This window comes from Zeus faber (assembly GCF_960531495.2).
Source record: "Zeus faber genome assembly, chromosome: 13".
NCBI lineage: Eukaryota > Metazoa > Chordata > Actinopteri > Zeiformes > Zeidae > Zeus > Zeus faber.
This window is the reverse complement of record NC_137198.1, coordinates 5,552,169-5,569,376: the sequence shown is the minus strand read 5'-3', so window position 1 is coordinate 5,569,376 and position 17,208 is coordinate 5,552,169. Positions and strand designations below refer to the sequence as shown.

At 44.4% G+C, this 17,208-nt stretch overlaps 3 protein-coding genes across 5 annotated transcripts in view; 2 read left to right on the top strand and 1 right to left on the bottom strand.

The window, feature by feature from the left end:
- The window catches only part of map4k5 (mitogen-activated protein kinase kinase kinase kinase 5), a 43,112-nt gene extending 40,471 nt beyond the window's left edge, over window positions 1-2,641 (top strand). For both annotated transcript variants that reach the window (XM_080012103.1, XM_080012102.1), the window contains one exon: window positions 1,416-2,641. In XM_080012103.1, the coding sequence (XP_079868229.1) occupies window positions 1,416-1,503 (88 nt within the window). In that variant the 3' untranslated portion in view covers window positions 1,504-2,641. The remainder of the gene's footprint in view (window positions 1-1,415) is intronic.
- A 1,158-nt stretch (window positions 2,642-3,799) lies between these two features.
- Window positions 3,800-14,418, top strand: cdkl1 (cyclin dependent kinase like 1 (CDC2 related kinase)). The gene is made up of 10 exons (XM_080012234.1): window positions 3,800-4,099; window positions 5,035-5,286; window positions 7,131-7,252; window positions 8,671-8,743; window positions 9,148-9,238; window positions 10,021-10,221; window positions 11,245-11,327; window positions 11,712-11,768; window positions 12,473-12,634; window positions 13,409-14,418. Exons 2-10 carry the CDS (start codon window positions 5,095-5,097, stop codon window positions 13,508-13,510), a joined length of 1,083 nt encoding a protein of 360 aa, XP_079868360.1. The 5' UTR covers window positions 3,800-4,099; window positions 5,035-5,094; the 3' UTR covers window positions 13,511-14,418.
- Window positions 13,109-17,073, bottom strand: dmac2l (distal membrane arm assembly component 2 like). Of its 2 annotated transcripts, none has more exons than XM_080012236.1 (4): window positions 16,465-16,571; window positions 16,075-16,283; window positions 14,838-15,009; window positions 13,109-14,654 (listed from the first exon to the last, which is right to left on the bottom strand). In XM_080012236.1, the coding sequence occupies exons 1-4, from the start codon at window positions 16,515-16,517 to the stop codon at window positions 14,540-14,542; spliced, it is 549 nt and encodes a 182-aa protein (XP_079868362.1). In that variant the 5' UTR covers window positions 16,518-16,571; the 3' UTR covers window positions 13,109-14,539. The 2 variants fall into 2 exon arrangements, with proteins under 2 accessions (XP_079868362.1, XP_079868361.1); XM_080012235.1 differs by lacking the exon at window positions 16,465-16,571 and adding an exon at window positions 16,854-17,073 and having other exon boundaries at window positions 13,772-14,654.
- Window positions 17,074-17,208: the final 135 nt, after the last annotated feature.

Here is a 17,208-nt window from a genome sequence, read left to right as displayed (position 1 = left end):
TGCCTCTCATAGCGCTGTCTCTCTCTTTTCTGTCTCACACGTATCTTTGGTTTCTTTTCAGTCCCTCCACTCTCATCACTTCTCTTTTCTATCATTTACTTTATTTCCTTCTTACCATCTGTCTCCATCTGTATCTCAGTATCTGTGTGTGTACATGTGTGTATCTACTTATCTCCACCTCTATCTCTTCTGTTTATCTTTTCACCAACGCTCTGGACCTGTCTCCGTCCTCCGTCTGTCCCCGTCTCACCTCAAGCCCCTGCCAGCTTCCCACTGTTCTTGAATGGACTTTTATCTAGAGTCTGATCTTTTTCCCAGCAACCTCTTTCTCTCCCCCCCCCCCCCCCCCCCCAACAAATCCGGCCCGGCGGGGGCCCCGTTCAGCCCTTCGCAGATCCCAGGGGCCGTGCGCCTGTTGTGGCCCTTTAAACACACAGGGCAGTGTCCCTGCTGGGCCGAGCCCGTTCGCTCACGTGTTCCTCCGCAAGTGCAAATGAAGAAAATACATCCATAGAAACCCTCTTGTCACGTTGAAGCTTTGACTCCATTCCAACTCTTTGTCTTGTGTTCTCTTATTTATTTATTTTTTAAGCGGCTTCAGTCTTTTGTCGAACAGGTCATCTGTAGCCGCGCTCTGAAATGGGATTGTTTTTCCGTTTGTTCTACATCGAGTAGACAAGTGAAGGTGGGAGAAACAGTTTGAAGCTTCAAAAGTCGCATTTCCGGACGGCGGCGCAGGCGACGCGTTGTTTCACCGGCGCAAACTCCCTCCCTGCACAGATTGTTTTTAGCGGCTTGGCAGCGCGAGGGACACACACACACACACACACACACACAGTACTCCCAATGAAGGAAGATCTCTTGGCGCTGGCGGCCCAATTACTCTCCCTGGTTCCTGTGTCTCTGGTCTCTGGACCCGGTCCTGCCCGTCCCCCCCGGGGGCCCGGTCCCCTCCCATGTATTATTCACCTGAGCCGGGCACTGCCAGCCTGGTGTGAGTGTCCGCCTCTGTAATTTCATCCAATGGAGCGCCGGTGTGGACGGAACCTTCGCCTGTCACGGCTGCGAGACGTCAGCATCGGGGCCCAGCGCCGACCTCGCCCCGCCCCCACGCTTGAGAGCGGCCCGTCGAGCTCGGGGGCCGCGGGGGTCCGCGCGTCGGCGAGAAAGGAGACGGGCGCGGACGCGGCTGCCTCTGTCGTTGTCTGCAAAAATGTTTTAAGTTCACAAACATGTATCCATGAAGTACATATACTCCACAGCTATAAGTTAAAATACAACCTACACGTCACACCCGTCATCCCTGGCCACGCCCCTGTGATCACCTAGTCAAGAAAACCAGAACGTTGGAGTTTTTTGCTTCGAGGTGAAAGAAAGTGACCCCTGATTTCCCCCCCGTGTGTTTTCTCCCGCAGGGTGGTGGTTTTGGAGAGCCGGCCGACCGACAACCCCACGGCCCTGAGCAACCTCTACATCTTGGCAGGACACGAGAACAGTTACTAGTCATAGCTCCGAGGACGGGACTGAAGGGTGGAGCCGCCGCCTCGCAGGGGTTGTTGTTTTTTGGGCGGTCGGCGGGGGTGGGGGCGGCGGCGGCGGCTCGTGTTGTCGTTTGCCGGCGGCTCGTGTTGTCGTTTGCCGGAGAGGCTAGGCATGGAGGGAGCGTGTGTTACAGACGGACCTGCACGCAGCCTTACACCAGCAGCACCTCCCGCCGCGACCTGCGACCCCCCCCTTCCCTCCCCACCGGCGGGCGCCGGAGAGCCGGACGGGAGCCCAACGCGGAAAGGGGGCGGGAAAGGAAATCAATAAAAACTGAAAAACATCGCAGCGCAACCCCCCCCTTTTTTTTTTTTTTTTTTTTTATTTTTTTTTATTTATTTTTTTTTGTTGTTTTTACTGCGCATCGTTGGGAAGGAGGAAACCGGCGGTGGATTTCTTACAGGAGGGAAGAAAAAAGTGCCATTAAAACTCAGTGTTTGGAATAGTATTAGCAAACAATGGGGGATGTTTTATTCTTTTTTTTTATTTTTTTTTTTCCCCAATAGTTGGGCAGGTAGTCTTGTTGTGTAACACGCTACTGAGCAGCCAGCGAGCGGGGGAGGGGGGAGGTTCCTTAATATTGTGCGAGTCCCGGAGTCCAACTAACCGAGCGTTTTAACCGGAGACCTTATTTATTAATCTCAGAGCGTTGAGGTATGTTGGATGCGCCACGTTACCAGACGGCCGCGGCCAGATGTGTCGAAGCTGTGATTTGGATTTAACCTCAGAATAGGATTAACTACCTAGTAGAACGTCACCCCCATCAGCTTTGGGTTTGTTTTCCTCCGCAGTGTACTATAGACAGGTCTCTCTCTCTTTCTCTCTCTCCCTCTTTTTTTTTTCCCTCTACTCTGCGGCATTTTTTTTTTTTTTTTGTTTTTTTTAGAAGGTGAATATAATGTAAAATGCTTTTCTCTACCTATTCTTTTATAGACATTTTACTTCTATCCATTATTTGCACCATGTAAGCACTTTTGTAAATGTTTTTTTTTTTTTTTTTAATTTAAAATGACAAAATGAGGGACAGTGCTTGGTTTTCGTAACATCTTTGCATTCCCCTTCGCTAAACGTTTTAACGTATGCTGTTTTTGTAATAAAAAAAGGCCATTGTTAAAGTGTGTGCGCGCGTGTGCGTGTGTGCGTGCGCTCGGGGAGACGGACTGGAGTGCAGACATTTAGTTTCCATGATGTCCCAGTTTAGCGCTGCCACTCCGCTGGGTTCGCCTGCAGACGCTAATTGGTCTCAAAGCGCCGCGACACGTCATCATTTGTGCGTTTTTGTATTTGTGTCCTCGTCTCCCGTGTGGAATTATGTCACAAAGGAAGCTGACTTCACACAAGTGTTCAGACATCACATTGTTCTTAATGCCCGGGGAGAGATTTGGTTTGTCGATAAAAATATGTCGAGACAAGGTACTCGACTTATTTTTATTAACAAACACAGACACACACACACACATTGTTTTCCACCTTGTCTCTTGTTTATTAAAAAAAAATAAAATAAAAGACGGAAAACAAGTGAAATAGTTAGATGCAACAAAACAAAGGTTCACATGTATATGCTTGTTTGGGTATTCAGTATAAATGCAGATGATGTAGTTCTGCAACCAAAACTGACGCGCACCACTGACACTAACACGTTGAACCTTGTGAATGGCAGTTCAATGAACATGGGAAGGAGGCGTCGGCCCTGGAAGGGGGACGAAGCGCTCGTGCACCTGCAGGCAGCTCAGCGTCTTCAGTCGGGCTGACCAGCAGCGTCGAGCCCAAACGTTAGATCAGATCTGTTTGGCTGAATGAAATGAGGCTGGTGATCACAATCACTCTTAAGCTGTGAACGTACACAAAATATCTGCTCAATGTTTATGCCCAGGCGGGATCATCACGCCACAGGGTGTGATATGCATTTAAATAGTAAATATGAATTTAATTCACTTCCTTAATATCACCGTTTCATAAATAAGCAAAGCAATGGATTTTTTTAAAGTGTAAATATATCTTTGAGAAAGCTGCTGAAGATTGATGTCTGATGCTTTCCATCAGGTATTTATTAGTATTTGTATTACTGTTATTAGTAGTAGTAGACTTAGTAGTAGTATCAGTATTATAATTATTAGTAGTAATAGTATTATTATTCCTTTGATTCAGTTATTATTGTAATGTTTGGAAATTAATTGTTTCTGTTTGCTCCGGATTTCCTCTGACATCAAATAATTGAGTTAAAAAATAAAAAATAATAATATCAGGACCACAGGAAGCTTCATATCACACGCAGAGCCCCCCCTGGTGGGTGTGTTATTATGGGATGCAGAAGAGCTGCGAACAGCGGCACCCTGCGCTCCTCCACCTCCAGCGCCACCGCCGACCCTGAGGGCGGGGGCTGGATCCGCCCAGCGCCGCGCCGCGCCGGAGCCCGCAGGGAGGAGGAGGAGGAGGAGGAGGTGGAGGTGGAGCCTGGACACCGCTCCACCGGGAGGGAAGCCCTGGCTGGACCGGGACACTGTGGAGAGCACCGCCGAGCCGAGTGGGTGCGTCTCTCTCTCCTCCCCGGGACCGAGTGAGTATTCTGCCTCCGCGGACCAAACTTTGATCGACGGATTCTCCATCATGCGATTGGGTGGAGAAAGGGTGGAGCTGCGGCGATAGTCCCGGAGTAACGTATTAACGGATCGTGGTGGATGACATGTTTTATCGTGGAAAATGTGTTTGTTTGTTTTCCTGATTGATTCAATCCCTCTGTGGGACTGAGCAGCAGCAGTCCAACGCCCTGATTTTACAACAGTAGATCTGCACTTTGTTTTTATTCCAACAGTTGATCTGTACTTACATTTAATTTTCCAACAGTAGATTTGCACTTTTGTTTTTATTTTCAGACAGTAGATCTGTACTTAGTTTTTATTCCAACAGTAGATCTGCACTTTCTCTCCAGGGAAGAAGATCGTGAATTTGCATTGCAAATGTTTTGTTACGCAATCTGACTGTTCGGGTGTTGCGTTGCTTCCAGAAATCAAATACAGCCAGTTTATATTCTCTAATTATACTTTATTTATCTTTTCTAGTCACTCAAGTGCTCTGCCACAAAATCAACAATTTAATGTTTAACCAACAGAAATATGAAGACACGATGTTAAACAATATTTACATGTGATACTAGAGTACATTTAATATCAGATAATTCAAAAAAAAATCTATTATTATAATTAATATTGTTATTATTTTTGTTGTTGTATTTTACATGGTTATTAGTAGTAGTAGTAGTAGTAGTATTTTTACTTGAGTAGAATGGAGGATTTTTACCAGTGCACAAGTCAATACTAGGATTTGTAATAGGATTTTAGTCCTCAAGTGCATCGACACAAATATGAAACATGCCGTGAATAAAGATTGGAATCGAATTTTTGAGAGAAAGTACGAGGGGCTTTATAAAAGATGTACACTTAAAATGCCCTGACAAGGCTGCGACTTCACCTTATGATCCGCTCCCTTCTACAGGTTGCAGGGCCAGTGAGACCTAATTGACCTTTTTGCTCCCCGCCCCCCCCACCCCCCCGGATGAATGCCGCCCCCGGCCTGAGAATGGAGAAGTATGAGAAGATTGGGAAAATCGGCGAGGGCTCGTACGGCGTGGTCTTCAAGTGCAGGAACAAGGACACGGGGCAAATCGTCGCCATAAAGAAGTTTGTGGAGTCCGAGGACGATCCCATCATCAAGAAGATCGCGCTGAGGGAGATCCGGATGCTGAAGGTAGGAGGAGACGCATTCCAAACCCCCAAGTCTTTATTTACACGTCGTGATCCCCAGTGGAACACACACACACAAGCACACACCCGCCTTCTGTGATCCCAAACACAACATGTACACAAACAGCTGCATGCATGACAATCCACTTCTATGTTTATTGTTTACCCACTTGTTTACTTGTGGAATAAGAGGCAAATAAACTGTTTTAATTAAAAAATAAAATAAAATCATACTATTCTACTAAATTTATACTATAAAACCAACAACAGTTGGTCCTCAGTTGGTGTTTTGACCCAAGGGTGTATATTATTAATTAATCACTGGAAATCATATTTATTATTTTGCCAGACAATGTAATGTGTGCACGCACGCACGCACTTGGGTGTGAGGGGCTTTTAACAAGGTGACACCATCCAGCCAGTTAAGTCTACACAACAAAAAAGAAATCCACAAATCAACAACTGGGAAGATCCTCTGGTGTTGACATGGAGCAGTATCCAGTGGATAAAGTTTGGGGGAAAACGCTAAAACCTTCTGCAGAGTTGGGTTCAATTTAAATAAATATAAAAAATGAAAATCGGAATGATTGGTATTGCAAGGGACATGAACTTTTTGTATGTGGAGTCTAAATAATTGATTCTGAATTTTGATTAAAAAAAAGAAAAGAAAAAAAATCCACTTCAAATATTTTCCTTCTTCTTTTCTTTTTTTTATTAAGAAAATTGCCCCCGGTGCTCCAGCTCCAAATGTTGTTTTTGGGAATCCTTCGCACAACGAGGCTTAGTAAAGTGTAGTTTTGTTGTTGTTTTTCACGCTGGATGAGAGACATAACGCGTCATTCTGGACCTTTTTCAGGAGATGATTCACAAGTATTACGCAATAATCTGTATAATATATGTATTGCATTGCGTATTTTACTTAATTCATCTTACGTCGCAAACTTTACCTCCACACCAAAGCGCAGCCGCCAGTATTTTATTTTTTGTCAATATCATCCAACACACGTCTATGTGTGCGCACGGAATAAGCACACGAGCGACGTTGCCTTGTGTTTCGATGACGTCTGGAAAGAGGGGGAGCCCGAGCGCCGTGCGTATTATTCATGCAGAGCCTCCGCCGCCGGACGCATGAAAGCACGGGACGGTGACTGGTTGCCGGGGGCGACGGCATGTTTATCACCTTCCCTTTAATTTTCCCCCTTTCTTTCATTTCCCCTCCGTCACATCGTCGCTTTGATAGGGCCCCGAGCGCACGCTGCACCGAGCGCGCTGCTCCCCTCGGACGGGGGAAAAAAAACCAAAACAAAAAGAAAACAAGAATAGATTCATCCCCGGGAAGATTTCAGTTCTTCTCAGTGGATTTTGGGTGAATTTCCACCGTCGTTCATCCAGCGAGAGAGTACCAAGTTCGTTCACTACACGCGAAACATGGTTGGAGGAAAGTCCTTTACAAAATTGGCCATAGGGGTCAAGAATAATTGGTCGTAAGATAATAAAAAAATAACATGTAGAAACACATACACACATACACACACACATTATCAGAATCAGTGTCTGTTTATTTCACCAAGTACAAATTTACATATAAAATTTGGAACCGACAGCTTGAATAATAATAATAATAATTATAATAATAATATAATAATAACACAGTAATAAGATCCAATTTAATAATAAAGAAAAAAGTGTCACTCTGAGAAAGAAAATAAAATAAAATAAAAATTCACCTACCCACACAGACCTACAGATAAACAATATAACCATATTTTCCCACACACCCTCCCCGGACCAGACTGTGGGGGCCAATCTTTTTTATTTTTTTTTATTTTTTGTCCCTTTTCTTGGCAGCAACTGAAGCACTCCAACCTGGTGAACCTGATGGAGGTGTTTCGGCGCAAGCGGAAGCTGCACCTGGTGTTCGAGTACTGCGAGCACACGGTGCTCAACGAGCTGGACCGCCACCCCCGAGGGTGAGGCCCCCGCCCCGTGGCCCCGCGCTGCCTTTAGGGACAAAAGAGGAGGGAAGAAAGAGAAACGCAGGCGTATGTTGTTGTGTTTATGTACTCAGTGCACTGGTAGTGAGCCCAGTATGCCAAGTACAAGTTAGAGTACTGCAGTTGCTGTACAGTAGTAACTTATCGATAGAAAAGTGTCTTACAGTCATAATAATTAATAATTCTAATCATTAACAGTTATAGTTATAGTAGCATTGGAGCGTTCGCAGATTTAATGATGATGCAGTTGAGGGGACGTAGACGCAGGACAACATTTTGGGATCCGTCGGGGTCCGTGTTCGCCGCGTCCGGCTCCTCCGGCCGTCCCACCGCTCCGTCTCCGGGGCGGCGGAGCGGCTCGCCCCGGAATGTTTACAGTGATGCACTCCCAGAATGCCTTGCTGTGCTGGCGCGGGGCCTTCGGGGGCTCCCCGCCCCGCATTTCTGTTGCTGTTGTCTGTTGTCCTCCCTCCCTCCCTCCCCTCGGTCCAAAGAAGAGAAGAAGGGAGGCCGGGGCCGAGGCTCGATTTAGCCATTTTCCAGGGAAACACACACACACACACACACACACACACACACAGACACACAGACACACACAGACACACAGACACACAGACAGACAGACAGAGATTTTTCCTTGTTTTTTGCCCTTTGACCCCGTTCAGCCACATGTCTCCACCTCCATCACTGTCTGTGCAGTACAACCTGTTATTTATTATTATCTGTTATCATCTGTTATTTATTATTATCTGTTATCTTTTAGTATCAATTATTTATTATCTTTTATTATCTGTTATTTATTATTATCTGTTATATTTTATTATCTGTTATCTTTTATTATCTGTTATTTATTATCTGTTATTTATTATTATCTTTTATCTGTTATTTATTATTATGTTATCTTTTATTATTTATTATTTATTATTATCTTTTATTATCTGTTATCTTTTATTATCTTTTATTTATTATTATCTTTTGTCTTTTATTATCTGTTATTTATTATTATGTTTTTATTATCTATTATTTATTATTATCTTTTATTATCTGTTATCTTTTATTATCTTTTATTTATTATTATCTTTTGTCTTTTATTATCTGTTATTTATTATTATGTTTTTATTATCTATTATTTATTATTATCTTTTATTATCTGTTATCTTTTATTATCTGGTATTTATTATTATGTTATCTTTAATTATCTGTTATCTCTTATTTTATAATCGTAGTTTTCACGGAGGAAGCTGTAAATACATTGTTGTGCTTCATCAATTTTCTTTGGTTCAAAAATTCATCAGACGTTAATTCGTCGGCGCGAGGGAGGTGTGTCTGACGCTAACCTGCTCTCCCCCTTTCCCCTCCCTCGTCTCCCTCCCTCCCTCCCTCCCTCCCTGCAGCGTTCCGGAGCAGCTCGTTCGGAGCATCACCTGGCAGACGCTGCAGGCCGTCAACTTCTGCCACAAGCAGAACGTGAGAGCCGCTCGACACCTTCCGCCTCTCTCCTCTCACGGGAGCCGCCTCACACCACCCCTTCTCTCTCTCTCTCTCTCTCTCTCTCTCTCTCTCCTCCTCCTCCTCCCTCTTTCACCAGACAAACAGAGTCCATTCTGCAGCGGCGTCAACCCCTCCCTCCCCCCCGGGGGTTGGCGCTTTATGGCTCCGTTTTTACAGGAATTCCTCCCCCGCCGCCCGTCGGCCCCGTTAACTGGGACCGCGTCCCAACGTCTTCTTCGGCTGCCGTCCCCCAAATCCCCCCCCACCCCCCCCAACACCCAACGACCACCGTCGCGACGCTCGGCACTCAGACGGGCCCCCCTCCCCCCGGGCCCGGTTGCGGTTTTTAACCCTTTGTTTATTCTGCTTTTTCCTCGCAGTGCATCCACAGGGACGTCAAACCAGAGAACATCCTCATCACCAAGCACCAGGTCATCAAACTGTGTGACTTTGGATTTGCCAGAATCCTCAGTGAGTTTTACGTTGGAGTTGGGCGACCGGGGCCCCCTAGTGGCCATCTCGCACCTTGTCGTCGCGTTGCATGCCTTGCCTTTTAAACCCTCCGCGCCTGATTTAGGGTTTATTCATGCATGACGTATATAGATGAGCACTGAGATGTAACGCTGCACGGCACAACACCAGCACAGTGCTGGATTTATTTATGAAATCCCATCCGTGACTAACAAAGGCGCTCCTGGGACATTTCTAAGACTTGATGCATTTTTATTTAAAAAAATATGTAATCGTAGAATGAACAGGCATCACATGTATCATAATTTCTAATTAATTCAATTGGGGCTCACTCCATGATCTGATAAAATATGATAATATAAAAGAGGCCAAATTCCCATAAAACAGTTTCCTTATATGCTATTTGGAATATCCGCACCGGAATACACATCAGTTTTGAAGTAGAATCAATTTTTATTTCATTTATTTTTATTTCCCCCTCAACCTGTTGCTTATCGGCCTAAATGTGAATTTTAACTCTTAAAATGAGCGTCGCTGGCTCCAAAATAACAATAAAGGGAAAGAAAGGAGAAAATGCATCACGCTCCCTAGTTGCTGCCGTTGAGAGAATGTGTGACCTTTTTGGGGCCAAAAAAAGTCAAGATTTCACGAGATTTTGAATATGTGGATTGAAGTAAATACAGCCAGCCCCCAGACGCTGGAATAACCTTGATCCCATCTCTTTTCTCGCATCGTCCTTACCATTAAATGGCGCGGTCACCTGCTTGTCGTTGTGGCTGCAGCCGGCCCGTGCGACTACTACACGGACTACGTGGCGACGCGCTGGTACCGGGCCCCCGAGCTGCTGGTGGGGGACACGCGCTACGGGCCCCCGGTCGACGTCTGGGCCGTGGGCTGCGTGTTCGCCGAGCTGCTGTCGGGGATCCCGCTGTGGCCCGGGAAGTCGGACATGGACCAGCTCCACCTCATCAGGAGGACCCTGGGTGAGGGGCCGAGGATTTAGGAAGATCAGCCGCTCGAGTCCTGTTGAATCTCTGATGATTGCTTTATATTTTGTGATATTAATTTGTATATTAACAGGGGAAACATCTCACACACACACGAGATAAGCAGGTTGTCCGCACCAACTGTTTCCCCTTTGTCTTTAAAGCCGTGAGAAAGTACTCAAACAGTTCTCTTCCCAGACCATTTTAATCACGTCGAAAGCTACGTGACGTCAGAGAGCATCCCATAATAACAGAAAGGAATGCCCTTGAACTCCTCTCACCACTGTGGGGACGTTTCTTTGAGGGGAGGGGTGTTTTTCTTTTTTTAATGGCATTTGCACAGCTCCGCCTGTTCCCCAGATGAATGCTCTGCACTGTGCAACCTTGTCCGTGTGTTATGTAGAATGTTTCAATCAGTTCGTCAATTATTTCATATTTGTTTGTTTTTTTTATATTAAATTTGTTGTGAAAATAAAGCCAAATTTCCAGTCTTAGAGAACGTAGCTACTCTAATCGAGAAGTGCACTACACACTGTACACACTGGCTGAAGATCCTCACTACTGCCAGAGAAAGGATCTAAATCAGGGGTCTTAAGCTACGGCCCCGGGGGCCACATCCGGCCCATGTGGCCGGCTACATGGTGATAATGTATTGATAAATCTGTCAATTTTAAATTTTTTTTTTTTTTTTTTTTTTTTTTTTCAATTTGGCTCAATGTTTTCAAAATATGAAAGAGAATTTTTTTCTATTTTTTTATTTAAATATTTTACAGTATTATGAAGCGATTCACTAATGTGCGTGAAGTCAGGTTTTTCCCTTGAAGTGCAACGCAGCGGGCCCCCGAGCAGAAGACGACCCCGCCAGGTGGCCCCCCGGGTCCTGTCAGTCTGAGCCGTCCGATCTGAATCACAGCCACCCCCGCTCCCTTATTTCTATTGCGTTGCAGTATATTCTCAGTGCAGGTGGGGCGGGGTCGGACTCCATCCACGCCGAATCACAGTTTCCTTTGTCGCCCGCAGGGGACCTGACCCCTCGACACCAGCAGGTTTTCAGCAACAACCAGTTCTTCAGCGGCGTGTCCGTCCCAGAGCCACAGGAGATGGTGAGAACGCCACGAGGAAGCAGACTCAGCTGCGTTGCATGGAGGGATGTGCAGGACGATGCGGCTGAAGGAACTTAATAATGTGATGTTTACGCCACAGCCTTGTATAATAAATCCTCATTTGCATATTGCAACAGTAAGGACTTATAATGGAAATGCGCATGAATATTCACACAAACACGCTATTTTTATTTGTCGGATATAACATTTATTTCATTAAATATTTGTTAAATCTTAAATATTAGTATTTAACTGCCAGGGCCTGTTTACAACAGAACTCCCCCCCCCCCCCCCACCCCCACCCCCCCCACTTGTTTCACCTTTACACTTAAAGAACCACACTCATTTTATTTATCTTGTTTACATTTTCATTTTTCTCTGAAGGAACTTCTGGAGCAGAAATATCCAAATATTTCCCACCAAGCACTGAGTCTCATGAAGGTAAATGTATCTACGATGTGATGATTCCTCATAATGGGGGTGGAAACTACAGTATTAAACAATCGACAAAAAAATTTGTCAAATCAAATTTCAGTTTTCGGTTAATCTGTTTAGAGATGTGTCCGGTACATTTTTCTAATGATTGCTATTTTCTTGGAAATTTTTCCAGTTTTGAAATGTTCTGTACTGCTCTGTGAACATATTAAGCAATTGTTTTAGAAATATTAAGCAACCACAGTGGGGTTCAGATTACTTCAGATTAGGATTTATCATTTTGAAAATGATTGCAGCATTTAACCATACTTGTATGGTGTAGATGAATCACATAGAGCAATCAGACGAATGACTCAACCTATTAAAATAATCATAGGTCAGTTGGAGCCTCACCTCTTAAATATATTATCTTAACAGATCTGGGTGTGTTTTAATAGTCCCTGTGGTGATTTAATATAACTTTTTTTTAACAACGGAAGAGCAAATTCATCATAAATCAGTCAAATAAAGCCTATATAAAAACAAGAACACTTTCTTAACCACCTCCATTTAAAAGAATGGACCATGTTTCATAATGTATGGTGAATACAAAATGAACCTGATTGAGCCATTGAGCCATTCCAGTTATTCCGTTGTAAACGCTCTCTCCTTGGCGAGCCTCGGTTGAACCTGCTCCGGACGGTTGTGTGACTCTGGGCGTGGCTCCGCAGGGCTGCCTCCGGATGGACCCGTCGGAGCGGCTGACGTGCGAGCAGCTGCTGGAGCACCACTACTTCGACGCTCTGCGGGAGAGGAGCGGAAGCAACGGCAGGGAGCACGAGCGCTGCGGCAACAAGCGAGCGCGGCTGCCCCGCAAGCACCTGCCCCCGGGGGTAAGAGGCTCCATGGTGGTTTAGGGCGTGGTTCGTCCGCCAGCTCGTTTTTAGGGGATTCCTACCGCTAAGGATGAGCGATTTTGGCTCGAATGCATCACGGTTTTAGTTCGCGTGTGTATCCGACTGACTGGCTGATCTAAAAATACACACTTTTCATGGGCAAACAACAAAACTATGAAACCAGGCAGAAAGTTTTTTCTTTAACAACTATTGAATAACTGGACAAGCTACAGAATTAATTCAAAGTTATGATCAGAGATGTAATACAGAATAAACCCGTCTGACCTTGTGTTAGCCATTTTTAATATTCAAAATAGCGTTGAGCCACCTTTTAAGCTTAACACACATTAATATGCTTTTTATTATTCCTTATTTAACGCTGCTTATTCCTGTGATATAGTCGCTATAAGTCGCTTTGGACAAAAGCATCTGCTAAATGACACACCGTGATGTAATGTGCCAACCCCAATAGACTCTTTATATAGACCATTTATTCTTTTAAATTTGGTATATAGAAATATAAACAGAACATATAATCATTTAAAATAGACATTTTCTACCTGAGGGTGGCTACTTTCACTGCTAGAGTTCTGGCGATGTACCATGGAAACACTCTGTGTTGTTCTATGAAATAGTTAGTAATAGTCAGTATAGTTTATAAGGAAGAAACAGTTCAACTATTTTTTTTCCTTTTTCACGTGCTCACGCAATAATGTTGTTACTCTCCAAAGTGAATTCAAATATTTATAATGTTGATTTTTTTCTTTTCAGTATTTGCCGCAGCTCACTGGAAGCAGCATCTTTCCGGCTCTGGACAACAAAAAGTACCACAACAATTTGCGAAGGTTCAATTATCACCTCCCAAACATCTAATCTGGATCACTGGTCACCTGAGTGTTTTTTTTTTTTTTACTCTTTACTCCGAGACCAACGGGGGAGGGTTTCCTGAAACGCTCAGGAAACGGAACGGACTGTGTTTGGACCGAGCAACGACGTTGGTTTTGCTGCTTTTGTTTGTTTGTTTTTTTTATATCGTGTGCGCTTCTTGTTTCTGATGTCATTCTATGCACTATTTCCAATCTACGTGAAGACAGTTTGGGCTTTGAATGTCGTCTGCATTTAAAGCTGATCAGGTTTTGTTTTTTTTGTTTTTGTTTTTTTAATCACACGTTGGTTTGCAAACAATGAAGAGCACGTCCTGCTCTGCCTTAGGGGCTCAGTAGACTAGAGGTCAAACTAGGATAAACTGCATTTCCTATTTGCCAAATGTATTTTTTATAGAACTGACTCCATTAGAGTGACAGATGTTTGGTAGTATACTGTATATTGTCTAGTTCTGATAAAGTCATATTCATCTGGACGGAGGCTTTTGTTTAAGCCCCTTGTCGCAGAAATTGACGGATACGGCGGAACTTAAAAAGTCAGCGACATGTTGGGATTTCACCTTTCAAAATCATATTTATGTCAACCCAGGGGTGAACAAAGCAACACTCAGCTCACGACGTTCGACCTGCATGATGTAGCTGTAGAAACAACATATTTAATCCGTGACTCTGGTGCTAAGTGTGTTCATAGCCATCCGTCTGCCTGTGGATATTTTACAAATGCCAAATTGACTTTTGATTAAAATATGAAAGACTTCTGAACCACCGAAACCGGTTTTCTCATTGTACCCACGTAGAGCTCAGTTATTACATTAAATGTGTGGGACCTGACAAACTATGGAATAGTTATTTCTGTCATGCATTTTCAACGTCAAAAAAATAAAAGTTGAAATCTTTTCCTTGCTGTATTTTCTCTCTTTGTCCGTATCTCACACACACACACTCACTCACACACACAGACACACACGATTCTTAAAGCTGTTGGACATAAACAGTAAATTAAAGTGCCTTTTCCAGCTCATTCCAGGTCCAGTGTTATGTCCAAGCGTGGCAGAGCGGTTTGCAGTCTCTCGACGGTCTTCTCTTTGTCTCTGACTCCTGGAAGATCACTGAGCAGTAAGCTCTCCAGATTCCTTTGGGGAAATATGGAAAGAAATAATCCCTTGCTGCCTTCATTGCACGGGTTGATTTAGTAAACAATGTTTTAAAAAGATTGAGATTCTTCTTGGGGAAAAAAGTGACAAGCATCTACAGGCCTTTCTTGTTTTAAAATAACAGCCGGAATATGAATTAATTTAAAATAAATAAAAAACCACCTGAGTTTGTGCAGAGCGATGATCCCTTTATCAGTCACGTTCCCGCAGGAAACTATTTCCATGACGCACAAACTCTCCTGCAGGTTCTCGATGGAGCTCATCCTCTCCAGGCACGCGTCCTCGATATAAATACACTTGTTGAACTTGAATTCTTTCAGGTGCTTCAAGCCATCTGCAGGAGGACACAGATCATCAATGGTGAAAGTAAAAAAATAAATTTAAAAAAGTCAACAAAGTCAGAATGAAGCGAATTTACAAGAAAATCAGACATAAAATAAATGAATAAAAGAGATGCTACTGTATGAAAGGGAATAAATGTAAAAACTTAACACAGACAGCAGAATTTAAAATAAAAAAAATAAATATTTTCAAGCAAATAAAGTACATTTGAAAAACTGCTGCATAGATATTTGAAGTTCATCTAAAAATACTTTTTTTTTTTCCTTCAGGAATACAGTTTTGTAGCGGCGCGGCCACAAAGGTCAGGGACGGTGCGACGTCCCCCCACCTCCGCCCGTGGTGTAAAACATCCCTGTCACTTGCGTCACATTTGGATAATGAGTCTGGGAGAGGGATGTACTTTCACCCTCGCCTTCCCTCTCTTGTTAACAAGGGAAGGTATCACGTTTGCCGCCGGACAGCGAAGGTCAAACTTCGGATACAACACCATAGAAACATAAAGCTTGCACCGTTACGGTGTCTTTGACTGTTTAAACATTTGAAAGCTGAGTCGGCGGTGACGCTGCAGCCTCCGGGGAAAACACGAGCACGAATCTGAATTTGTCCAGTCGACCAATATGTTTTCACACACAGGGTTTGTGCTCGCCGGGATTCTGACAATATTTACTAAGCACAAAATAGAACAGAGACAAACAAAGATAATATTAAATATTGATGATAAAATATCTCGGAGCAAAATGTACGTTATAAACAGTTATATACAAACTGGTCTGACAGCACAGAGAGGAGACACCGTCAGTGTCTTTTTGGTTCAGTCGAAGAGTAAACACCATGTAAAGGTTATCATCATGTGAGATGATGACAAACTCAATGATGAACGTTTGGAACTGGACCATCAGCAGAAGGTTTCTATTCTCCTATTGTATTTGGTCGGACTACAAACTGCCAAAGGCGTCGTGGTTTACACTCGAGCTGAGCGCGCGGGCAGAAACGCACGTAGCTCTACCCGGGGCGACCAGAAGGACGGAGGCGCGGCTTTCCTGACAAGAGCACTTACCCAGGTGGTCGAAGCCTTTGTACATGATGCAGGACTCGCTGGCGTCGATCCCCTGGATCTTGTAGCGGCCTAGGGGGCCGGTGGGCAGGGCGTTGTAGTCGTGATGCCAGCGCTCAAAGCCCTGGAACCTCACTTTGGCCCCGCACCGCAGGAGCCACTCGGCCGCGGCTCGGTCCGGGCCGATCGTTTTAATCCTCTCGTAATCCACCCTGGAGACGAAAAATACGACACTTTAAATAAATGAGTTTGTCTTTTCACTTGACTTGATGACATCATATCTCTGTCATGTTCATGCTGTGTCCTATTTGGTAATTGAGAGAGAATAGGCATTTAAATCTATCTATTGTACAGTATTCAAACTGAACATGCTAATAACACACATGGTCCCACCTGGAGAAGTTTACCCTGTCAACGTTTATGGGTACGACAGATTGGCCCATCATGTGGTTCTCAACATGGGGTCCTTCAACAGGTTCCAGGGGGACTACAGCAAAGTTATTAATAGTTCAGCTTCACTCCAGCACCATTATACCCTGCACGATGATGTTTTGGACCTAGTTCCGCTGTTATCTCCACAAATTATGAAATAGACACTCAATCATAGCTAACAGCACAGATCGCCTCAGAGTGGGGGGGTCACAGAGACAAAACCTTATCAAACGGGGTCTGTGACCTACAGCATGTTATAGTACAGACCCTGATGTGAAAAAAGGTTAAGAATCAGTGACGTCAGTAATAATAATAATACAATAAAGTGTGACGTGTCCATGGTTGCTCACTTGTTGAACACTGCATTGAGCCAGCCCCAGAACCCTCTCCTCTGATACACCGCGCTCTGCACTGCCTTCGACAAAAGCCTCATATTTCCGACAATGAATTGAAATGATTATTATTAATTCCCCGAATAGACACGCGACATTATCCTCTTAAATCATCGTTCAACGAAGAGGGAAAGTGCCGCCATCGTGACTGTGCTACGCCCGCATCCGTCCTCCATTGTTTACATCGGAAAGGGGGGGGGGGCTTCTGCTTTGACCTTTGACCCGCTAGCGTCACGAAAACGCGCCCGCTGATTGGCTGTGAAGGTTGAGCGTCGGTGACGTCGAGGGGGGCGTGGCTTATTTACTCCTGGGT